Source organism: Lonchura striata, chromosome 13 (genome assembly GCF_046129695.1).
Source record: "Lonchura striata isolate bLonStr1 chromosome 13, bLonStr1.mat, whole genome shotgun sequence".
Taxonomy (NCBI): Eukaryota; Metazoa; Chordata; class Aves; order Passeriformes; family Estrildidae; genus Lonchura; species Lonchura striata.
The window spans coordinates 22,868,881-22,891,193 of record NC_134615.1 but is presented as its reverse complement, the minus strand read 5'-3'; the positions used below and the strand labels follow the sequence as shown (position 1 = coordinate 22,891,193).

The window sequence follows — 22,313 nt, the reverse complement described above, 5'->3', positions numbered from 1 at the left end:
TGTCATTGCTGGCTCCCAGATGAAAGAGGTTAATGAGGGAAAAGCTGATTCCTTGCTGATTCTCTGTGCGTGTGCCATGTCAGCCTACGCACGTGGGATCACAAAAACAGCTCTGGGGTGGCAGTGCCATAATGGAACGGCCCAGCCCTTGTGCCACAGCCAAAGACTGATGGGAGACAGAATTCCACTGGGCAGTCCTTAATGGCTGCACAAGGGAAACCTGTGTGTTTTGGGTGTATTGTAAAACCTGCTGCTGAAGTTTTCTTTTTGTGGGTGCAGTGTCTGATGCCATCCAGATGCAGAAGGAGTGGAGTTTTACCAGGACTTCTCCCCTGCTCACGACTCTGTATCGCAAGGTACGTCTGCCTGGTGTCACTCAGAGAATTTTGTTATGTTGGGCTTATATCCACTGGAAAACCTGAAATCAGATTATTGGAAATTAGTGCAACATTATCCAGTTGCAGAATCCAAACCCACTGCCAGAAGCTCTGGGAGGAGGAAGCATGACGGAAAAGAACGACAGAGGTTTTTGCTAGTGCAAAGCACTTAATGAGAACAAAGGTGCTGATTGGAGATGTGAATTTTCACTGGCACAGAGTAAGACATGAGTTCTGAAAGAATGGGAATTTTACTGTTTATTGTAGCTGGTGCTGGTTCCAGCCCAGGCTGATATTTGGGCCTGGGAAGCTGATCCAAAAGCTGCAGGATAGCTTGACAAAGTCACAGAGAAGCCTGTCAATCTTGCCTGTAGTCCCCTCTTTCTTGTGGCTGTATGTCCTAGCTAACAGGAATTGCCATCACTCCTCCAGTTGTTGGTGACCTTCAGTGTGAAGGAATCCATCTGCCAGCTGCAGCAAGTCCTGGAGACCCACGAGGTGAACTGGCAGCACGTCCTGTCCTGTGTGTCCACGCTGGTGGTGTGCCAGGCTGAGGCTGAGCAGCTCTTCAAGGGTAGGTGGGCACTGCCAGCCTGGCGTGTGCCTGTGCTGCAGGGCAGTCAGCACAGGGGCTGTCTGCATGGGGGTTCCTGCATGGAAAAGAGCAGCAGGACAGGACATCTGCTTTTCCACTCAGACTTTCCATGTCCATAGTAATGTGAATGCCAGGCCTCGTGCCTGCCTCTTCTCAAACTCTGTGTACAGCCCAGAGTGGTGGTTTGATAATTACCTTCATTGTTAATTGGCGCAGTGATTACTGAACCTTAGTTCTAGCTCACCTTTGCTAGCAGAGCTTGTTTGTGAGAATTCCTTACTAATTATCCCAGTGCTGGACTCCCTGCAGGGAATCCAAGTATGTTTGACAGTTGAAAGTGCATAAAAAAATAAAATCAGACCCCAGAGGTTCTCCAGGCTGCAATACATGTCCTGCCTCATGTTTTATCACAGGTATTTGTCTTCATTTACTGCAGAATGTACAGCACTGTTGTCAGGAGCAAAGTGTGAGGTTATTGTTTTATATTCCTAGATCTACTGAGCCATCTCTTGCTAAAGGCCTTTGGGAATTATGACATGGAAAATATGATCACTGCGTTCCTGATTGCTCGTCAGGCTGCTCTGGAGGGCCCTGCTGTCTTCATGCCTTACTCTGAGTGGTTTAAGGTGAGACTAAGTGAGGCCTGACTGGTGAGCTTTGTTTTAATTGTGTGAGGCAACCTGTGCATAAGGAATGATCTGATGCGTGGAGAAAGTCTTGTTCCAGACAGGATAACCAGGAATGAGAAAGGGGAAGAAAAATAAAAAAGAAAAGTTCAAGGGATTGTATTGATTTTAGGAATGATTGAATATTTATTACTGCCTTTGTGTCTGCAAAGAATAAATTTATTTGGTTTTCCCCAGTTTTCCCTCCTTTCATCTTTTAAGTCCACCTTGCCTGTTCTAGTTATTTGCTAGGAATGCAGACATGTAATTCCTGTTATTATCATCATCTTGGATGGATTTCAGTATCTTGATAAGCAGCACTGTTGTTACTGCATAAGTTGGGGGTTGTGGCAGAGGAAGCGTTCCTGGTTCCTGGAGGTTTGCATGCAGCTGTAATTGCTGTGTTCGACCCTACAGATAATTGGTTGTTGCTTTTAACTGTAAACAGGTGGGTGTTTTAGGGATGCAAATCTCCACGCAAATTCAGCCTGGAAATTCCTTTGTATGAGTTTGCAAATCTAAGCTCAGCTTTGGCTGATAGAGTGTCCAGGAGGTATCAGAAGGTAAACTGGTTGTGTTCTCTGTAGTCTCAGACTGGTTGTTTTCCTCAGAAGGCCCAGATAAACCTGTGCAGAAACCTGCAGATTTGTGGTTCCCTCATGAATATCAATCTTTTGGTGCATCTCAAAGTTGCCTTGTTTGAGTGTTCTTATGGCAGCAAACTTCCATAGAGACTTCTGTAAATCACTGTGATCCAAGGGAGCCCCTCTGCTCTGGAGTCAGGCTGGGAGAGCTGGGAATGCTCACCTGGAGAGGAGAAGGATCCAGGGAGAGCTCAGAACCCCTGCCAGGGTCTAAAGGGGCTCCAGGAGAGCTGGAGAGGGACTGGGGACATGGGATGGAGGGACAGCACACAGAGAATGGCTTCCACTGCCAGAGGGAAGGGATGGATGGGATATTGGGAAGGAATTCCTGGCTGTGAGGGAGGTGAGGTCCTGGCACAGGTGCCTAGAGCAGCTGTGGCTGCCCCTGGATCCCTGGAAGTGCCCAAGGTCAGGTTGGATGGGGCTTGGAGCAACTTGGGCTAGTGGAAGATGTGGCAGGGGTTTGGATCTAGGTGGTCTTTAAGATCCCTCCCACCCAAACCATTCCATGATTCTATAAACTTTCTCTGGAGACTTTTCTGCAGAAAGATTCTCCTGACAGAAATGGGATTTTTGGGATTGGTGTGCTCGGTTATGGCACTGCTTGGATGAGGATTCTCTCCACGCTGAAAGGCTGTCTTGCCATTTTCCTCTGTTTCATTTCAGGCTTCCTTTGGGAATGCTGGTGGCCACCACGGGAGCAGTAAGAAATCTCTGGTTTTCCTCTTGGAGTTCCTGTCAGAGCTGGTGCCCTTTGAAGCTGCACCATACCTGAAGGTGAGAAGGTGCTGGCAGAGATGGTTTTCAGGTCCAGAACTGCCCCAGAGTGACTGTCCTTGTGCCTTTCAGTAGATTCAGCTCATTATAAGTGCTGTTATAGTAATTGCATTACTTCTGGTTCATTATTCAAACCCTTTTCTTCCTGCAATAAGGAAGGATAAAATTATTTTATTGATGGGGAAAATTCCTTCCATGGGATTAAGTTTAGGCGCTTCACTGATTTTGTTTGTTTGTTGTTGGGAAAAATTATATCAGTTGCCATGAAAATGATTGATCCTTAACCAAGCAATAATGCCTTCTCTGGGGAGTATTTGAGGTGAGCATTAGTCAGAACGAGTTAGAATTTTACCTGGTGTCCTGTAACAACGGCAAGTCTCGTGGTTGTCACGTTTCAGGTGCACATCATGTTCCCACCCTTTGTGCCCAGCAAACACCGCTCCCTGCTCTTGGAGTACATCACCCTGGCCAAAACCCGACTGGCCGACCTCAAGGTCAGGAAAGGTTGAAGTCTTTTGAGAAGAGTTCTTTCTGGGTCTGTCAAAGCCTGCTGTGTGTGACCACCTGCACCTCTGACCTCCCACAGGTGGCCATAGAGGACATGGGACTCTACGAAGACCTCTCTGCCCCCGGGGAGGCTGTGCAGGTACTGCTGCTCTGTGTCCCAGTTTGCTCATCACCCACGTCCCTTTTCCTCTGGAAAAGCACTGAGGTTATCAACCTCCCTGCCATTCCAAGGCTGAGTGTGCTGCCAAGTCTCCAGCTTTAAGCCAGAGGTTTCAGTGGCCATAAACACACGATCTCCCCAGTTTTCATGAAAACTGGAGTCACATTTTATAGGTATCTTGATTCTTTTTGGTGGAGCACTCCATCTCTGTTGTGTGGGACTAAAATGTGGGTATTCAAAAGAGATTTTGGGGTGGAATCTACACTCTGCAGTTTCACACTGTGAATCATGATGAATTTTAGGTAACAACAATAATTTATAAGGAAGTGTTTGGCTTTATTATTCCTTCCTACATTTTGATCAGAGGAAGAGGCCTCACTTACATGATTACATTAAATACAGGCTGGAGGCAGGGTAGCTGAATATAATACAAGAAACCCAGTCCTGTGATGAACTCACAGGCATAAGTGAGGATTTAATTTAATTTTTCAAAGTCTGGTCTGGTTTTCAGCTGAGAAACTTGTTGCAGCTTGAGGTGTCTTACAACTCAAACGAGAGAAACCCGGGGTGTCAGTGCCTCTGCCTGCAGGCACAGGCTGGAAGTGGAGATGATGTGCCTTAATTCCACATGTACAGCTAGAATAGAATCACAATAAAGCAAATTCAGAACAGAAAAGGTAAGTTCATCATCACCCTTGATTTCTCACATCTTTCTTCCATTCCTCGTGTGAGGCAGCCCCAGGCCCAGGCTCTCCGTGATGTTGAAAAGGCCCTTCAGATATTTGAAAACACCAGGAAGATCCCAACCTCTGTGATAGAAGCCAGGTACTGTGTGCTTCTCAGCTCCTCCTGGGTTTAGCTAGAATAATAATAATAACAATAATTGTAGAAGCCAAGTCTGAATCAAAATAAGGAAACAAGAAAATTGAGGATGTGAGCAAGGGAGATTTGGGGAAGTTCTTCCCACTTCCTGAGGAGTCATCTTAATAGAGGATATTTGTGGGGAGAGTGAAAAGGCACATTCCCCTGTGCAAAAGAAGTCCAAAATTATTACAATATAAAGCAAAATGAAATAAATTAAAAACCACTGGCTAATCTGAACCTAGTTTGTCTGTGGTCATTCACGTTACCATGAACATCAAATTAACTCCTGAGGTGTGGAGATGGAACTTTGGACCTTTGGCATTGTTAATACTTTGCTCTGTTTATTTTCTCAGCATTTTCAGACGACCATATTACACTTCCTGGTTCCTTCCAGCTCTGCTCAGGCCCCGTGTGGTCAGTATTTGGCTTTTTTCTCTGCCCCTCCCATTAGCTGTGTGTTTGCACACAGATAATTTGCCCCTGACCTGCCTTTTCCTCTCTTGCAGCTCCCTAAAACTCCAGATGGACGCATGGCTTTTATAGACTCCTTAAAGAGGTATTCAGACATCCCAGTGTTGTTTTCTGTGCTGCTGGGCTTTCTTTTTGGGACATTTGATATCAGGTTATCAGAGGCTTTGACGCCTTGCTTACAACCAACCTCTTGGCAGGGCTTGGTGGCCCAGGTCTGTGGCTTGCACGTTGTGCATGGAGGATCTTATCTGTGCAGTCTTTAGGTGTGTGTAATTAGTCCTCTGGCCACTGTGAAATCATTCTTTAGGAGTCCCTCTGGCTCCAGGCCAGATACATTTTTATGCAAATCTTGAAGGATACAGCTGAATATAAAATTTCCCCAGGAATATGAGCTCCCTCTGTGAAAGGCTCTTTGGGAGGGGATAAGGAGGGAGTGAGAGATGAAACTTAAATGTCTGTTAATGCTCAAGGGGCACCAGGGTGATGCCTCAGGAGGACACAGATCCTCTCAGAACTCCAGCTGGCCCTGCATGCGTGTTTAAATGTGCTTTTCTGCACTGCAGGAGTAGCTTTAGTTTACATCCAGTAGTTCCTCTGTAACCCCTCATGAAGGAAGAATGTTTGCAACACTGCCTGCAAATGAGGTGCTTGGCCCTGCCTTGTCATTCCAGTCTGGCTCTAAAATTAAAGGCTGGATCATTTAGTGAAATTAAAGTTGTAAGGGAAGCAGCTGAGTTCTGGGGAGCCTCGTGGGACGTGCTCTTAGCAGTAAGTGCCTGCCCTGCAGAGAAGAGGTCACACCTTGGTCTCAGCACGTTCGTGTTTTACATCTGTGAATGCTGCATCTCACAGCTCACACTCTTATGGGGTCTTACACATCAACTAGATATGAAACAGGCATTAAAATATGAATTAATAACATGTACAGTATTGGGTTTTCATGTGCTACACGTGTGCAATGCTTGCTGTGAAAGCCCTGGGTAGAAATCTCTGCCCCTCATGTCAGTTGATTAAAAAATGCTCCAGATGCTCTTAATGCTTCAGAGTCCCTCTAATTACATTTCATAGAAGGGCTGTTGTTTGTGCTTATTTAATAAAGGCAGTTTGTGGTTATGCAGGGTAATGCATCTCTTCTTTTCCACAGAGCTGACAAAATACCTTCAAACTTGTACTCCACATACCTGCAAACCTGTCATGCTATGAAAGAGAAGGTGTTACAAGGTAAAAAATACTACATTTACTGTGAAATGTTAATTTTTCCACTGCTGCCCTCCCGAATTGAAAACTTTCATAGATTTATGGCTGAATAGGTATTTAATCCATATAAATAAGTGTTAAGTCCTTTATGTTGCACGGAGGTGTTAAATTCTTACTCCTGCAATGACTTTTTCTGCCAGCCCTGCCTGGGTGGGATTTTTGCAGTCCCTGGGAGCCCTGTGCAGTGCTGAGGCTGCAGATGATGGCTGGGCCTGAGCTGGCTGAATTCCACCTCCAGGACCTTTCCATGAATCAGCGTTTGCAGCCTGAGCTTCTCAGCCCGGGCTGGGAATTGCTGTGCTGGGAGCCTGCTGTGCTGATCCCTTGTGCAATGACCCTTGTGCTGTCCTGGCACCCTCTTTTAGGAGGGGATTAGGGAGATCTGGGGGGGCAGGAGGGGCTGGGAAAGGGATTGCAGCTCCTGCTTTACAGATGTTTGGGTGGGAGGTGATCCCGGTCCCATCGCTGCAGCTTTCCTGGGGCAGGATTTTGGATATTGAGGGTGTTTCATGAGCTCTGCTGTTCCTGTCAGCCAGTGGGGGTTTCAAGCACACCTCCCAATGCTCTGCACACAATGCAAAGGTGGGGCTGGGCAGCAGAGGTGGCTCCCAGAGAGAGCCTGGTGGGGATAAGTTACAGATTCCTGCTCTGACTATGAGATCGATCTGTAGCCAAGCCCTGCTCGGGGCCTTTGGAGCCTTCTGGAGGTGCTGTGGCTGGAGAGGCAGGGCAGAGCCATCCCTGGGCACTGCAGATGTGCAACAGATGTGCAACAGATGTGCAGCAGGCCGGGCTGGCCGAGGGGTTGGCTTGTCAACCATGGGATGGATCCCTGATGGGCTGGATCCCTGCGGGATGGATCCCTGCAGGATGGGATGGATCCCTGTGGGATGGGATGGATCCCTGCGGGATGGGATGGATCCCTGCAGGGCTGGATCCCTGTGGGATGGATCCCTGCAGGATGGGATGGATGGATTCCTGGGGGCCAGGATGGATCCTTGGGGGCCAGGATGGACCCACAGTGTCCCAACACCTCCACAGGCTCCCGCTGGCCTCCAGTGGTGCCGTGTGCCGCCCTCCTGAGCAACCCTGTCCCCTCCTGTCCCCTCTATGATCCTGGCCCTGTTCCCTGCCCCATCCCCGGGCTTGGCACAGAGCTGGGATTTAGGACAGGATGAGCACTGGGCAGCCCCAAACCCCATTTGTCAGTGCTCGCTCCTGCACACGCAGGTGACTCAGTGGGCTCCCAACACCTCATTTTACAGCGTGTTTACAACCACCAGCAATGTCAACCTTTGTTATTTGCTGTTCTTGCTGCTGGGTGATTTATTCCTGGGCCCTGCACTAGAAGCTGTTCCTGTCTAACGAACTCTGGAGGGGTTTTGGGGCTGTGGCAGTCGCTGGTGGCATCTCTTTCTACTGGGAAAAGGAATTTTCTTTTATTCCCTCTCTTAAACAAAAAGCCAGAGTAACTTGGGACATCTGGAGAAGCTGATGATGTATCTAGCTGTAATGTCTGTCTCTGCATTCTGAGCCTGACTCCAGTCTTGAGGACAGCAAATGTTTCTGTGAGGGGCAGAGCTAAAGGAAGTGGGAAGAAAACTCTGAAAACAAAACTTTTTTTGCCTCTCGTCTTTAAAAACTGAGTTCCTTTTTGCAGCTAGGCATAAACCCATAAATTATTAATTAAATAGCACTTTCTGAGTGTAAAAACAAAGCTCTGTGTGTGGCAGACTGACAGTTTGGGGTTTTGTTAGAGCTTCAGGAAAAGTAAATTCTGCTTCTGCAGAAAGTGCACGCAGAGATTGCTGAATGCATTTCCTCTCCTCCTTGCCTAGATGACTCCAAAGCGGAGCCCAGCCTTTCCAAAGAGCCTTTTGAGCAGCTGAAGGCTGAACTAGCTGTGCTCAGGACTCTGGTTGTGGACCAGGCTCAGTGGGAAGGTATGAGGGAGCTGCTTCTCATTGACTGTCCCAAAAGCTGCCTGAATAAAGTGTGGCTGGTGCTGGCCAAAGGCACAGCAGGAGTGCAGCCACTGCTACCTGCAGCTGGTAATCCTTCCAGCTATGAATATGTACATTTTAATGTCTGATCTACTCCCATGCCTCATTTGGGGCTTATCTTTGTGATAATCACACCAGCCTCTGCTGCCCCTCTCCTGGGGCTCACCTGGTGACTCGGGCCCCTTTGGAAAGCATTTTCCCCTCTGGTGTAAAAACTTCTCCCGAGTTGTGAAAAAATAATGGTGGGGATGCTGACCCACCGTGTCCCAGCCAACATTTTTTGCTTATTAAAGCTTTTCCTAACACAGTTTTGAGTGATTGAAGTTGGTACTCTGCTTGTTCTGGCTGCTGCAGGGGCTGTGGGTGTTTCACCCCTGTCCCCCTGTCCCCGCAGAGGTGGCAGCGCAGCTGGCCGCGGTTTCAGACAGACTCCGCGGGGTCCTGGGGGACAGCAGCGAGGAGAAGGAAGCTGCTGCTCTCAATTCCCCGGTCCAGGTGGCCGTCCCTGCCCCCGGGCTGGCACCCTGCCACCAGAGCGTGAGTACCAGCTGGCCTGGGAGGGGCTGGGCAGGGAAAAATGCATCTGGATGGGAGGTGTGAAAGGCTGCTTTGTCTGCAGGAGATACACTTCTCCTTTTGTCTCCCTAAAGCTGCCCTGCACAGACTGTTCCTGTGTTTTAACCACCTGAAAGCTGCAGGATGACAGGGTCTGGAGATATTTTCTACCAGAGCAGTCCCTGTGATGAGCAAGGCTTTCCTCCAGAGCCTTGCCTACGTGTTTGTTGTGTGCTGGGGTCAGTCCTGAGCTGGTATGGGCTTAATTTTCCATCCTTAGTGGCAGTGGATCTGTACAACTTGTAGTGAATCTCATTGAACAATTTGTTTCCTTGTTTTAATGTCAGGAAATGTAATATATCAAAGCAGAAAACGAGGTTTAGGTATCCAGCCTGACAAGCAGGAATTAGCAGTGTGGGTTTTATTCCAGGTTTATTCCTGGTGCTTTTTCTTTCAGGTTGTTGATCTTCTGCTGACATCATTCTGCCAAACCCTCCTAGCTGCTTCCTCTTTTAACCCTCCTGACAGGTAAGATGGGACTCAAAGAGCAGGAGAACCAAAGCTGGGTGATAATCAGAATTCCAGCACTAGTGCAGGGCTGAGGAGGGGCTCTGGGTGTTCACAGCCCTGGTGCCAGGCTGGCAGCTGCAGGTGAGGTGTCTGCACTCCAAGAGCGAATGCACTCTGAGGCCCATGAGTAAATAAAACAAGTTTCTGCTCCGTTGTTACAGATCCCTTCAGCAAAGTGGCTTTTGGCTCTGCTCTGAGCTCTGTGCCAGGGGCTGAACACCCCCACAAACAGTGCCCAGGGTGGGGGATGGCAGTGAAGCCAATCCCTCTGGTGCTGGAATTCCTTCCCTGGCAAGGGCTGGGTGTGCTCTGGCCTGGCTGAGGAGGAGAGGCAGCAGAGCCTGTCCCTGGAGCTGCTGCTCAGCTCCTCCTCGTGTAGCAGGGCCTGTAAACATCACGGGCAGCATGTCAGTGGAAAATCACTTTGCTGGGCAACAAGGCTGTGCTGAGGAGCTGGCTGGGAGCCCAGCTGTCCTGGTACTCTCCCTGTGCCTTGGCAGCCAGGGCATCCTTCCCTCTCTTGCACTGCTGTGCCCCAGAGCAGATGAATCACTGCTAAAACCCTGACTGAAAACTCCCTGTGACAAACAAGAGTCCCAGGAAATGATGTCTGAACACAGCTGCCACCTGGTCTCCTCTGAGGCTGGGTTTTTCTGTTATCTGGGTGGGAAAATCCCTCCCTGCCCCTGCTTTACAGCAGGGCCTTATAGCAATTCCTTCCTGCTTTGTGTTTTGATCCCATTTATTGCTCTGCCTCTGTTCACCCTGTGCCCAGGCAGCTCCTCCTGTCCTTATTGTCACCTCAGAGGCCACTTTGGCCTTGGGAGGTGACAACAAGGATTTGAGATGCCATCCATTGTGTGAGGCAGGGCACTGGTGGGGGGTCTGTGGGGGTTCTCTGCTCAGGTTCCCCAAAAGTGCCCCTTCCTCTGAGCCTGTGGATGGAATGATAATTGTGCTGTGTTTACAGACAAGCCTGGATCAGCTCCAGGCTGTTTAAGCATTTTTAATTACCTGTTCCTGTGCTGGGGATGAATGTAATGAGCTTGTGGTTTCCCCTGCTGCAGGCAGGGCCCGTGCCTCTCCCTGCTGGTGAAGATGATGTGTGGACACAGGAATCTCCTGCCTGCCCTCCTGGCCAGGCTCTGCCAGCTGATTTATCACCAGGTCGGTTTTCCAGCCGGGAATGCTGTGGTGCTGAAGGCCGTCCTACCCCATTTCCTGACCTGGGGGGCATGGACCTGTCTGGGCTGCACTGTGGAGGGACTTCACTGCCCTCCAGGCTTCCAAAAAATCTATTCCTGATTTGGTCAGGGAGTACGAAGCTGCCCACAGGACCGTGAGGAGAATTTTTCCTTACAGAAATACCGCTTGTGGAAGGTTAATGCATTCTGAGACATTTTAACAGAAGCTAAAATAGGCAAGTTAGGGAAAGAGACAAAAGAAAAATGGTAGAATGCTTCATTCCTAAGCTTCCAGGTTGAAATATTCAGTAAAAATTTAAAAATAAAACGAAGATACTCCTGTCTGGGCTGCAGCAGCGTATGGTTTTGTTATTAAAGAATTGCTTGGTTTATTTCATCTATCCTGTGATATTGCAAGCGTGACAATAACAGGCTGATAGACTAAATTAGCTGTCAGAGAGGCTAAAAAGCCTCGAGGATCCCAAAATCTGAATTATCAGTGAATTATTTCAAGTTGCTCTATTACAGAAGCCTCCAGTTCTGCTGTGGGTTGTCTCTCATCTGCTCAGTTTTTGCTGCACTACTGGTGATCAGAAACAATGTTCTGCTCCTTCACTAAGCCTGAGTATTTTCAGAAAAGTGTTTTGGTACAAAAAAAGTTATTTCAGGAAGGTGTTTTTGTACAAACTGCACAAGTGAAGTATTACAGTATCAAAGATGAAATTTCAAAGTGTTACAATGAGACAAAATGTAAGAGTATTACCAATGAACTGTTATAAAGTTACTAAAGATATCTTTCCTGCTCTTCACTTTACCTTCCAGGGCCCTTCCCTCGGTGCTGCTCATGTTTTAGGACTGGCAGCTTTTGTGATCCACTTAAGTGAATACAGGACTTTAATTCCTGGTGTGGAAGCCAATTTTGGGGCCTCTCAGGCAGTTCCTGGAAAGGCCCTTTCTGTTTCAGAGTACTGGAGCTCCTTGCTGGTGTGCAGGACAGAAGAATCATTTGCCTTCTGCTTGAGGTGAGATGGGGCATCCACCCCCTCCCTGCTCCCCCAGGTTTTTGGGAAGGCTCCCATGGAGCATTTCCAGAGCTTGTGGAGGTGATTGAACCAACCAGACAATGGAGTTCTTTCCTTTTCTCTGTCAGGTTTTGCACTGCAGCAGCAGCTTATCTGATGTGCAAATTTTCATCCTGCTCTCATGAAGATTTTTGTGCCTTGATTCCTCCTGGCCTGATTAAAAAGGTAAAAGGGAAAAAGTTTTGCTGTAACTTAGGAGAAAATTCAGTCTCAGGTCCCTGTGCAAGTGACACTCCTACCAAGAAAACAGTGTAGAAATACATTTCTGTGCCCTCCCCTCTTAGCCCTGGGTGCCTCTGCTTGTGGGGCAGCTGCACACAAGCAGAGGGGCTGCTTCTGGGGCAGCCAGTGCAGGATGTGCTGGTTTTATCCTTGTGCAGGATGTGCTGGTTTTATCCTTGTGCAGGATGTGCTGTTTTTATTCCAGCTGCAGCACCTCATGCCACGGCTGTGCTTGGAGGCTCGGGGAGTCCTGTGTGAGGAGGCCAAAAGTGCCCTGAGCTGGAGTTCCCTGTCCTGCCCCTCTCTGAACTACAGGAGAGCCAGCCTGTGCTTATGGAGGCAAGCAGGCTTCCAGGAGCTCTTGAAGGAAAAAACATTCCAGGTAGAAATCTTTTCCATCACCTAAATTTACCCTCTAATTCTCACTTTTTTAGATCTGCCCTTTGCAGTTTCCTTATTGGTGATCAAAAGCTTCTTGTAAGAACTTAATTCCTGAAAGTAAGAACTAAACACCTGAAAAGTTGTCTGACAGCTGAGTCATGTAGGCTCGGATGGGTGCTGGGTGTTGTTTGATGGGGATGATAAGGTAGAAAGAGAAAACCAGAGGTAAAACTTTTGTGTCCTACTTCTTGGAAAAGCAGGGAGCTTGGCAAGCTGTAGAAGCTCAGGAACTGCAGAGCAAAGGCCTGTCCATCACCCTGGCTCCCTGCTGTGCTCTCTGGGAAGTGCTGGAGAGGCAAATAACTGGAAATCCTTGCTTTGTGTACATGCCAATGTTCCCCTGAGCCACCTTGGGTTGCCTGGCTCATTCTGGCTCAAACCATCTCAGCTATTCCCTTTGTACCACCCTTGCAAAGTCTCTGATTTGACAGACTCTTATTTTAACCTACTTCCTCTAGAACCAGTTTGTCTTTGTGCAGAGGGGTTTGTGATGTTCTTAGAGTGACTCCTTGTGCTTGGCTCAGTGTCCAGGGCTGGAGCACCCTGTGTTATAACCTCCCTTTGATGCTCACACAGCCTGACTGAGCTGCTTGGCTCATTTTGCCTTTATTTCTAGTAACACACGTTCATCCTGGTACCTGGCCTCGGAGGTGCTGAGTGTGTTTGGAAATGTCAAAGGGGTGGGGGTGTGTGAGACAGGCTTTATGGGATTTCCATGAATTTTTGAAGGCCAGCAGGGTTTTAGCTTGAATTTTTTTATAAGAGAAACAGCACAGGAACTTCCTTGGGTTGATATCTTTTTTTTCATGTCTCTTAATCCACATGGAATTGTGTCTGGAGATTAAGTGAAGTGGGTTTTATGCTGGGCGGCAAGTTCTGCACAAGTTATTTCCCTTGCTGTTCTTCCCTGCTCCCAAATCCTGTTTTTTCCCAGCTATCTTTCAGAGAGTGGCTGCTGATGGAGCTGGAGGTGTGCCCTGGAAAGGACATTCTCTCTGCTGCAGAGAGGTAAGGGCCAAGGGGCTCTGTTGGAAAGGGAATAGCCCAAGAGTGTCCCATCAAAATTAGGGATCAGCACTGAAGATGAGGAAGTAAATCAACAGTTGCTGCAGGATACAAATGCCTGCTGCCTGCTGTGGTCTGTCCTGAGTTCAAGCACTGCTGGAATGAGTGGTGTGTGTTTTCACACACAAGGCCAGGCTGGACAGGGCTTGGAGCAGCCTGGTCTGGTGGGAGGTGTCCCTGCCCATGGCAGGGGGTGGGACTGGATGGGCTTTAAGGTCATTTCCAACCCATCCCATGGTTCTGTGAGGCTCACCCTGCATGGGCAGCCCTTCCAAAGCACTTGTCACAAACCCTCCCTGATTCTGGAAGCCAGAGCTGGGTGGGGTCTGCTGGAGGACTCCTTATGTCTCTACTTACCTGGAGCTCTTATCTGAGCTCACATCACTCATCACTCTCGATGTGTGAGCTTCCTTTTACTTCAAGGGAAGAGCACCATTCCAACAGATTTCCCATCTCCTCCTTTTCCACACTGCAGACAGGATTTCCATTACTGGGCCATCTATCAGAGGTACCTTCCTGCCCCTTCTGCTGCTGGTGGCTGTGATGGAGACCTGGAGAAGGCGTGTGGAGTCATCATCAATGCCATCCTGGATTCCTCACAGAGGTGTTCAGGGCCACGACTTCCCTTGCTGCTGGTGGCCCTGGGGCTGTGCACTGGGAGCTTGTCCCTTCCGTGGGGCTGGGGAAGCCATTCCTGCTGGTCTGGCTGGGAGGGGCAGCTGGTAGGGTGCCCTGTGTGACTCACCAGTCTGTGCATAAGCATCGTGCTGTGGGAGGCAGAGGTCTGGGGCTGCAGCCACAGAGAGGCCCTGGGCTGGCTGGCTGTTTAAAGCTGACTTTGTACTCAGCTTTGTGTGGCCCGACAAGCACCAATGCCCCGGGGGAGTGGCTGGAGCTGGAAAATGAGGAGGGAGCTTAGAGGAGAGCCACTGTCTCAGCTATAGCTTATTTAGGGCACAAAGTTTGAGCTCTGTGTTCACCTGAAGCATCTGGCTGTGTTTGAACTGTGCTTTTCCCTGGGCTGGCAGGGGCAGTGACCTCGTGTGTCCCCTAATTTCAGGCTGGACCTGGGTGGCTGTGGCCAGTCGAAGATGTCGGTCAGCCCCGAGATTCTCTGCAGGCTGCAGGTGATTTCAGACTCTGAGGTGGATGTTTAGTCCTTGAACTTGCCCAAACTATTCCCTCAATCCTGGCTGCTGGCGAGGCTTTATTCAGCCCTGACCTGTGAGCTGAGGTGGGGGGATTGGGAGGGTTTTTCTTGTTGATCTCTGGTTGCTTCAGAGAAACAAAGAGGGTTTGGGAGCAGGCTGGTGTATGGCCCTCACTGGTTTCCCCACACCTTGTTCAGGAGCTGGTGCTGGAGCTGAGGTGCAGGCCAAAGCTGCTTCCTGGCCACTCAGCTGCCCAGAGACATTTCCTGTTTGAGATCCTTCAGGGAAGACTGACAGGCAGGCAGCACGGCTCAGCTCTGGGAGAGCAGCTGTGGAGGCAGCAGGAGCTGCTGCTGCACAGGAGGTAAGAGCAGGCCTGGGCAGCTGGCAATGCCTCCAGCAGCACTGCTGCTCAGGGTGGGCTGGTGTGTGCAGCGTCCTCCCCTGTGAGTCCACAGCAAGTGACAGTGGCACTGCATGGCACAGGGACAGCTGTGCAAGGGATACTCATTCCCTGGCACCCACTGGAATTGGCTGTGTTTCCATGTGCCATCTTGGGCTACCAGTCGCCCCTGCCAGGCTGGATGTCACACATCTTCCTGGGGAGGCTGATTCTCTCCCTGACAGTAACCTGAGTTTTCATTCTTCCCTGCCCAAGGATTCTGGTGGGGCTGCCTGCATCCACCCTGATCACCATGTGTTGGAAAGGGAGCAAAACAGTGTTGGACTGTGACAGCTTCTTTTGTTTTGTCAACTCTGAGCTGGTAGGTGTTGTGAGCCAAATGGTGATTGCTCATTGGTAAATGCTCTAGACAAAGACCTTAAATTTGAATTTAGGGAAGGAGATCACATCCAAACTACCCAGAGAACGTGTGGCTGCCCCATCCCTGGAAGTGTCCAGGACCAGGTTGGAGCAACCTGGTCTATGCCCTTGGTCCCTTCCAACCCAAATCATTCCATGATTCTGTGACTTTTGGGTTAATTCATTCAGAGTTGAGGTGGCATTTGACACTATTAAGAGCAAATCCTTGGGTGTCACTTTGGTGGAGTGTGTTACAGACAAACTTACTCTTCTGGAGAGTCTTCTGGAGGCCTGGGAGGGGCTGAGCATGAGCTCTTCTCCAATCCCTCTCTCATGCCAGGGCCTTGAACTGTTTTGCTGTGGAGTGAGATCCTCCTCATCCTCCTGAGAAACATCCAGGGACATCCCTGCAGCTTTCTGGGAGAAGGTTGTTTGACTTGCAGGTCCCTCAGGACCCTGCTCTGTGCTCCATGGCAACCTGATTTCTATTTATTCATCCTGACTGGCCTTTCCAGGCCCTCCTGTGCTGTCATATTTGGCACAGCCAGAAACCTCTGTTCCCCCCAGGAGTGTTAATCCATCTGCTGTGCCACCCTGGGCTCCTGGGTGCCGGGGCTGTGCAGCTCAGCTCCGTGGGCGTGCCTTGCACAGAAGAGCTGATGTCCAGCACTCACAGGGTGCCTCTGTGCTGGCTGAGCCCTGAAATGCTCTTGGGAAATCCCATTCCAAAGGGAAGGAACGATGGTTTTGTTGATTTTGTTTCCCTGTCCATGTGTTCCTGCAGAAGAACGTCAGTTCCAGGGGGTACGCGCTCTCCTACGACATCACAGCTCACTTCTTCAGGGTAATGCTGCTTTTGTACTCTGCCTCACTGGCCCTGCTCAGAGCTTTGCTCCTGACACACGAGGTGCAGGAGGAGCTTTCCTCCTTTGCACCTTCCTTTTGAGAACTCGGTGTAATTCCAAGAAGAGCAGTAACCAGGAAAATGCGGGGGAGCAGCAGGAGGAGGTAGTGGTGGAGGTGAATTCTAATACAATGCAGCAAAGCTGGTGGGAGGAGGAGCTGTTGGTAGCTGTTTCTTTTGCTGAGCCGTGCTGACCCCTACAGTTGTCTCTGATCAGTTCACACACGCTCGGGAGGGACTGGAGCAGCAGAGAGGGATGTGTGGAGCCATCCTGTCTTCTGTCCTCTTCCAGGGCCTGCTGAGTGCCAGCCTGGGCTGTGAGGATGCAGCAGAAGGGGTCAACGAGGCTCTGGCCACGTGTCAAACCAAGTGTCCCGTGCTGCTCCTCTCTGCAGCGGTGACTGATCTCGTTCTGGTGCTCTGATTTTGGGGGGGATCCAGGCCCAGCTCAGAGAGCTCGTGTTAAACACTACCCAAGCGTGTAACTTCCAACAGAAACTCTCAAAGCCTTTGGAGATTGGCAGGGTGTTTTAGAGCCCTGATCCCACCTCAGGGTGTTGCCACAGGGTTTTGGCAGAGTGGGAGCTGGGAGGCTTCTCCTGGTGCCTGATGCACTGTGTGGGCTGGTTGTTACATCCAAGCAACCAAAATGCCCCAAAATCCCAGGTTTTATTCCCTTTCCTGTGTGTAACTCCTTGTGTGCAGTTTTACACAGGGATACACGTTTTGGTGCATGTGTTGAGCATCACCTTTATGGAGCAGTTCTTTCATTCTGGCTGCTCCTGCCAGGGGAGTCCCAGGGCCCTTGCTGTGAGCATGGTCACAACTGACCCTCTGCATTTGCAGGATGTGAAATTTCTGCCGTTTCTGATGTGTGCACGTACAACTTGGGCTTTTTCACTAAGGAGAGGGGAAGAACCCCTTTTTTCTCTGAGTCCCTGGCTGAGCCTGACTGCAGCCACTGAGCACCCCACTACTAATCTGCTGGTTTCCATCTTTGTCCCCAGCTTTGGTGGCCGAGGCTGGAGCCAGTGCTTTGCTCTCAGTGGAAGAGACTCTTTGGGGCTCCACTTGCAGAAGAACTGGACAGGCTGAGGGGCTGGCATGGCTCAGGTACCAGGTGTGTGTGAGGGATGGAGCAGGGAGCTGCTCTCCTGGAGGGTGGAATGCTCTCGTGGGCTGAGGCTTGCAGGACAGCTCTAGCCAGACTCCTCTGGAGGGCCTAAACTCAAAATGGGTCGTGCTAATGATTTAGTCTGGCCCTAGGTGTGATGTGGGTCAGAGTGCTTCCCCATGAGGACAAGGGAGTCTCTGCAGAGGAGGCAGAGCAAAGCCTTAGCATGGTCTTGAGTCATTCCCAGGAGCTGCCACACCCTTTGCTCCCTGCATTTGGGGAATCTGGGCTCCTGAAGCGCTCACTGGCTGCTTGCTTCCTTCTTTACCTCTGCTCACACTGTCAGTGCCCTGCAGCTTTTCTCCAGAAGCTGGGAATTTATGTAAGGATCCCCTTGCAGGTTATGGCAGGTGATAATCACATGCTTCTCTAGTGTAGTTACTGCCTGTCCAACTGCTGATAAAAGAGATTTGAGAATGCTTCCGTCTGCTACTAGGCTTTGGCTTTTTTACAGCTGTCTCCATGTAGCACCCAACTACAGGGAAAACAATGAAGAGAATGATTTATTTTCTTGGCTCAGTCACAAACTTGCACCTTTGCCCAAGTCCCCGATTTCCTCCTCATTCACAGCAGTACTTTCCCCTTTTTTGACCTGCAAACCCATGACCTGTTTGTTGTGTTTGCCAGGTTCCTTTGTTCAGGAGCAGCTTTCCCTGTGTCTGACCCCCCTTGGCTCTCAGCTGCCTTCCTGCATGGTGCCATCCTGCAGCAGTCACCACGAGGACGAGGGACAGAGGCACTGCAGAGGCTGGGGACTGATGCAGAGCAGGCAAGGCTGGGTGCATTTCGTGTCTCTGCTCTTCCCTACACCTGAAAACCAGGAACAGGAGGTCTCTAACTGAGAGAAGTTGTCCTGAGATAGTGCTGCATCCCTGGTAATCCCTGTTGGGAAGTGGTGCTGGTGGATAGTTGGCAAAACGTGGCTGTAATTTGCCAGTTGCTAAATTCTTATCCTGAAGGCAAAGTTGTGCCAAGCTTAAACTTTTACCTCAGACTCTGGTTCCTGTGAAGTCTGGGAGGGCTGTTCAACAGCTGCTTTACAAACTGAAGCTGGAGAGTGCCCTGCAGAGAGGGAGAGCTCCATCCATGGTGTGCCAGGATTCCCTCTCCCTCCAACAGCAGTCCTTGTGGATTTTAGCTTGGCAACCTGGCTGGAAAGTTAAGGAGATGCAGGAAGTTTGTGAGACAGCAGTGCAGGCATTTTAAGGGCTCTGGGAAGTTGTGCTGGGATTCCCAGAGACAGATTTCCTGAGGGTTTTCCCAAGTCTGGTGCAGGAAATGGCTCAGCAGGTCACCTCAGTGCAAGGGGAATTCTCTGGGGGGCTCTGAGGAGGAAGCTGGGCTGCTGCCCTGCACTTCTGGCTGTTGATTTTCCAGGGAAGAGCCAGGGTCAGAGCTCAGCATGGAGAATGTCCCTGTGCCAGAGGGACACAGGTGACAGTGCTGAAGCAGAACCTGGGCCTCGAGTTTACTCTGGGGTTTTTCTGGGCAGCAGCTCCTCTTCCTGTGGGATTGTTCCTCCACTCTTTTTGCTGGTCTGGAGCCAGAAGCTGCCAGTCAGAAAATGGGGTCACTGGGTACACTTGGCACATAGGGAATAGCTCAGCTTTCCCCTCAGAATTCCTGGAGGGTGCCAGGGGGAATGAGAAGCATGGGAGGGCTGGGGGTAAGTGGGGTCCCAGCAGGTGAAGCACTCTGTGGTTCATCCAGGGCCAGGCTGGGAATGCACCTGGTGAAATGTTTTATTTCCTGAACTGCAAAGGCCACGTTCCAAGTCACCACTGCAGGCACAAATGACAGGCAGCCTCTTTTCCTTGCAGCTCCTTGTTGCTCTGCTGTTCTTCTCACTCCTGGATCTCATCTCAGCCAGAATAGCACCAAAGGTGAGTTCAACCCCAAGGGAATTCTCACGACTTCTGGATGTGTCTGATCAGCTTGGTTTGCTGCCCAAAAATGCTTTGTAGCAGCACTGGGAAGGCTGGGAGCTTGTTCTGCCAGGAGGAAGGGATCAGCAACACCTCAGACAAGCCTGCTGAAAGCCCTTCTGTTCCCATCAGATTAAACCTGAGTTTTCCTCTCACTGACATTATCTCCCCTTTCACTACTTTTATTTCTCCTCCTGGATGATTTATTATTTCCAGTTTCCTGTTCAGACTTTACACCTCCCAGGTAGTGCAGGAACCTCATGTCTCACTCAGCTTTTGTGTAGCCTCTCACATCTGTCAGACTGATGTTTTTCCTCAGGCTGGAATGTGGTACTTCATGGGAGAAGGGCTGCCCGGGAAGGAGGAACATTTGTTTCCAAATGGTTTAATGCTATTTAGTGAAGGAGCAAAGATGACAGGCTGCTTCCAGCAGCTGCCTGCCCTGAGCATCCTGCTGCCTGTGAAGGCTTGTTTCTGTCCCTTTGCTGTCACCTCAGCTTTGAAGTGCAGCCATTTGAGGAGTCACCTCACAGATGGGATCAGGGAGCAGATTCGAGGCAAGAATAACCATTTGGTCTCAGTCTGCCCGTGGGAGAGTCTGGGGGAAGAGCCAGGGAGGAGAGAAACATCCTGAGCAGACAGAGCTGAGAGGTTAATCCATGTGAAACGAGTAAAGAAAAAAGAAACCCCACAATAATCCCAGGACATGTTGTCACTAGAAAGGGCAGAGGGGATGGAAGCTGCTCCACGGGATGGGTGAAGGATGTGCAGTGGTCTCCTGGTTAATCCAGGTTGGAGGGCTTGGAGCAACCTGGTCTAGTGGAAGATGTCCCTGCCCATGATGGAGGGGTGGATTTAGATGATCTTTAAGGTCCCTTCCAACCCAAACCATTCCACGGTGCAGCTTTCCCCTGTCTCAGTGGAGCCCTGTGGTGGCCTGGTCAGTGAGGAAGACACTGCCTTGCTCTGGTGCCCAATTCCCCTGGGGGAATCCAGGCTGCCAGGTGAGGGGAAAGACTTGGGGTAAATTCTCAGGTCCTTTAGCAATCTCTTGTGGGGGTTCCTTCCTGCTTGAATGCAACCACAGCCCAAGAGGAACAAGACCTCTCCTTTCTGACACCCAGGAAGGAGTGGATTTCCAGACATCTCTGGAATGGTCCCAGCAGATCCTGCAGTGCCTGGAAGGGAGGGGCACATCCTGGCCACTTCTCTTCCATTCAGAGGGAGGTGAGTCCTGGCCCCAAGGGCTGGAAGGACGGGTGACCCATCCCTTGGGTTGGAGTGTCCCTGTGAGAAGGGGCTGCTGGGCCTTTGGAAGCAGCACAAAAAACACTTGTGTGAGAGCTGAGAACATCCTGCTCCTATCCCCGAGCATGGCAGGCCCAGCTGATGATCAGGAATTACTGAACTCAGTCTTGCCCCTGCTGGTAGAGAAAGCCTGAGGGGACAACTCGCTTCTTTTGCTGGTCCCACCCCCAAGCATCCTTATTTATTGTGGCCTGGAAGGAAAGTGTGCAGCCCCTGTGCAGCCCCAGAAGCAGGAAAGGCGAGGTGAGGCCCTCTGAAGGTGCTCAGTGCTTCTCCCTGTCCTTGCAGACCCTGGGAAGGGCCGTGTCCTGCGCAGCGCGGCCTCGCAGCGGCACACCCGGCTCCTGCCCCTGGCCTTCTTCAGGTACCCCCCTGCCGGGCTGGGAGGGAGCACGGGGGGCATGTGGGTGCTGCCTGGCACCCACAGCAGCTGGCATGCAGGTAACAGCACTGCTGGCCTGCAGGTGAGCACAGTTACCTCTCTCTGAGCCGTGCAGGACAGAACCTCAGCAGGCACGGTGCTGTCTGAGGAGCCCTGCACCTTTTGCTGAAGAGCTTTGCCAGAAGTGTCCCTGTGCTCCAAACACAAGTTTTTGGACCAGCTTTGCTTCCTGGGGTGGCCTTGCACGCCATAGGACTCAAGTCAGACAGGGCAGAGCAGCCTCGTGCCTGTGTGTGTCCCATGGACCCAGAGCTAACAGAGCCCCTGTGTCACCCCTCCAGCCTCAGGCCCAGCTTCCACCCAGAGCTGCTCCAGCGGGAGCCCGGCTTCCTCAGCGTGGCACTCCAGATGTACATCCAGCTGCTCCAGCTCTTTGTGGAAGGGGAAGTCCTGCCACAGTCTGATCAACACCCCACAGAGCAAGTAAGCAAAGCCTGGACTCTTTTTTTTTTTCTCCTGTTATAGACTCCCAGAATGGTTTAGGTTGGAAATGACCTTAAACCTCATCCTGTTCCACCCCTGCCTTGGGCAGGGACACCTTCCACCAACCCAGAGTGTTCCAAGTCCCAGCCAACCTGGCCTTGGACACTTCCAGGGGTCCAGGGGCAGCCACAGCTTCTCTGGGCAACCTGTGCCAGAGAAAAATTTCTTCCTAATATCCAGTCTAAATCTACCCCTCTCCAGCTTAAAACCTCTTGTAACTGATCCTATTCTTTAGCTCTTCCCCTGCAGCAGCACTTGCAGCATCTCTCTTATTCCCACCTTCCATGCAGAACAGAGGGAACTCCTGCAGGTTCCTCATGCCCTGGGGCGGAGAGGAACTGCTCCCAAACCCAAACAGCCCCCTGCCCTCTGAGCTGTGACAGCCTCGGGCGTGCCGTTGTGGCTTCTGCTTCTCTTCTAAGCAGGGACTGGGCTGAGGGTGGAGTTTTGCCTCCATGGCCGTGTCTCTCCCGTGTCGTGCAGGATCCCTTGGAGCTGATCTCTGCAGCCCGGCAGTTCCTGCTGGGAGCCATCCCACACTGCCCTGCCCAGAGCCTTGGGAACACACAGCTGGTAGGTGCAGTGCTCCCCTTCTGTCCCGGCGTGTGAGCTGGGAGTGCTGCTGGGGCTCCCTCGGGCACTGATCCCCTACCTGTGCCAAGCCCCGTGCTTCCTGACCCCCCTG

At 50.7% G+C, this 22,313-nt stretch overlaps 1 protein-coding gene across 1 annotated transcript in view; it reads left to right on the top strand.

The window, feature by feature from the left end:
- Positions 1–22,313, top strand: part of FANCA (FA complementation group A) — a gene marked incomplete at its 5' end in the record, with an annotated part of 36,568 nt that overhangs the window by 13,592 nt on the left and 663 nt on the right. Inside the window, 31 exons of the mRNA XM_031505835.2 lie at positions 280–356; positions 810–951; positions 1,465–1,598; positions 2,948–3,058; positions 3,457–3,552; positions 3,645–3,704; positions 4,462–4,550; positions 4,943–5,003; positions 5,096–5,145; positions 6,205–6,281; positions 8,156–8,260; positions 8,715–8,857; positions 9,333–9,403; positions 10,513–10,612; positions 11,452–11,651; positions 11,780–11,876; positions 12,139–12,315; positions 13,309–13,382; positions 13,915–14,043; positions 14,500–14,566; positions 14,788–14,954; positions 15,249–15,354; positions 16,177–16,236; positions 16,589–16,693; positions 17,304–17,416; positions 18,098–18,239; positions 19,291–19,353; positions 20,520–20,622; positions 20,992–21,067; positions 21,427–21,568; positions 22,112–22,201. Coding sequence (XP_031361695.2) covers positions 280–356; positions 810–951; positions 1,465–1,598; positions 2,948–3,058; positions 3,457–3,552; positions 3,645–3,704; positions 4,462–4,550; positions 4,943–5,003; positions 5,096–5,145; positions 6,205–6,281; positions 8,156–8,260; positions 8,715–8,857; positions 9,333–9,403; positions 10,513–10,612; positions 11,452–11,651; positions 11,780–11,876; positions 12,139–12,315; positions 13,309–13,382; positions 13,915–14,043; positions 14,500–14,566; positions 14,788–14,954; positions 15,249–15,354; positions 16,177–16,236; positions 16,589–16,693; positions 17,304–17,416; positions 18,098–18,239; positions 19,291–19,353; positions 20,520–20,622; positions 20,992–21,067; positions 21,427–21,568; positions 22,112–22,201 — 3,227 coding nt within the window. The remainder of the gene's footprint in view (positions 1–279; positions 357–809; positions 952–1,464; positions 1,599–2,947; positions 3,059–3,456; positions 3,553–3,644; positions 3,705–4,461; positions 4,551–4,942; positions 5,004–5,095; positions 5,146–6,204; positions 6,282–8,155; positions 8,261–8,714; positions 8,858–9,332; positions 9,404–10,512; positions 10,613–11,451; positions 11,652–11,779; positions 11,877–12,138; positions 12,316–13,308; positions 13,383–13,914; positions 14,044–14,499; positions 14,567–14,787; positions 14,955–15,248; positions 15,355–16,176; positions 16,237–16,588; positions 16,694–17,303; positions 17,417–18,097; positions 18,240–19,290; positions 19,354–20,519; positions 20,623–20,991; positions 21,068–21,426; positions 21,569–22,111; positions 22,202–22,313) is intronic.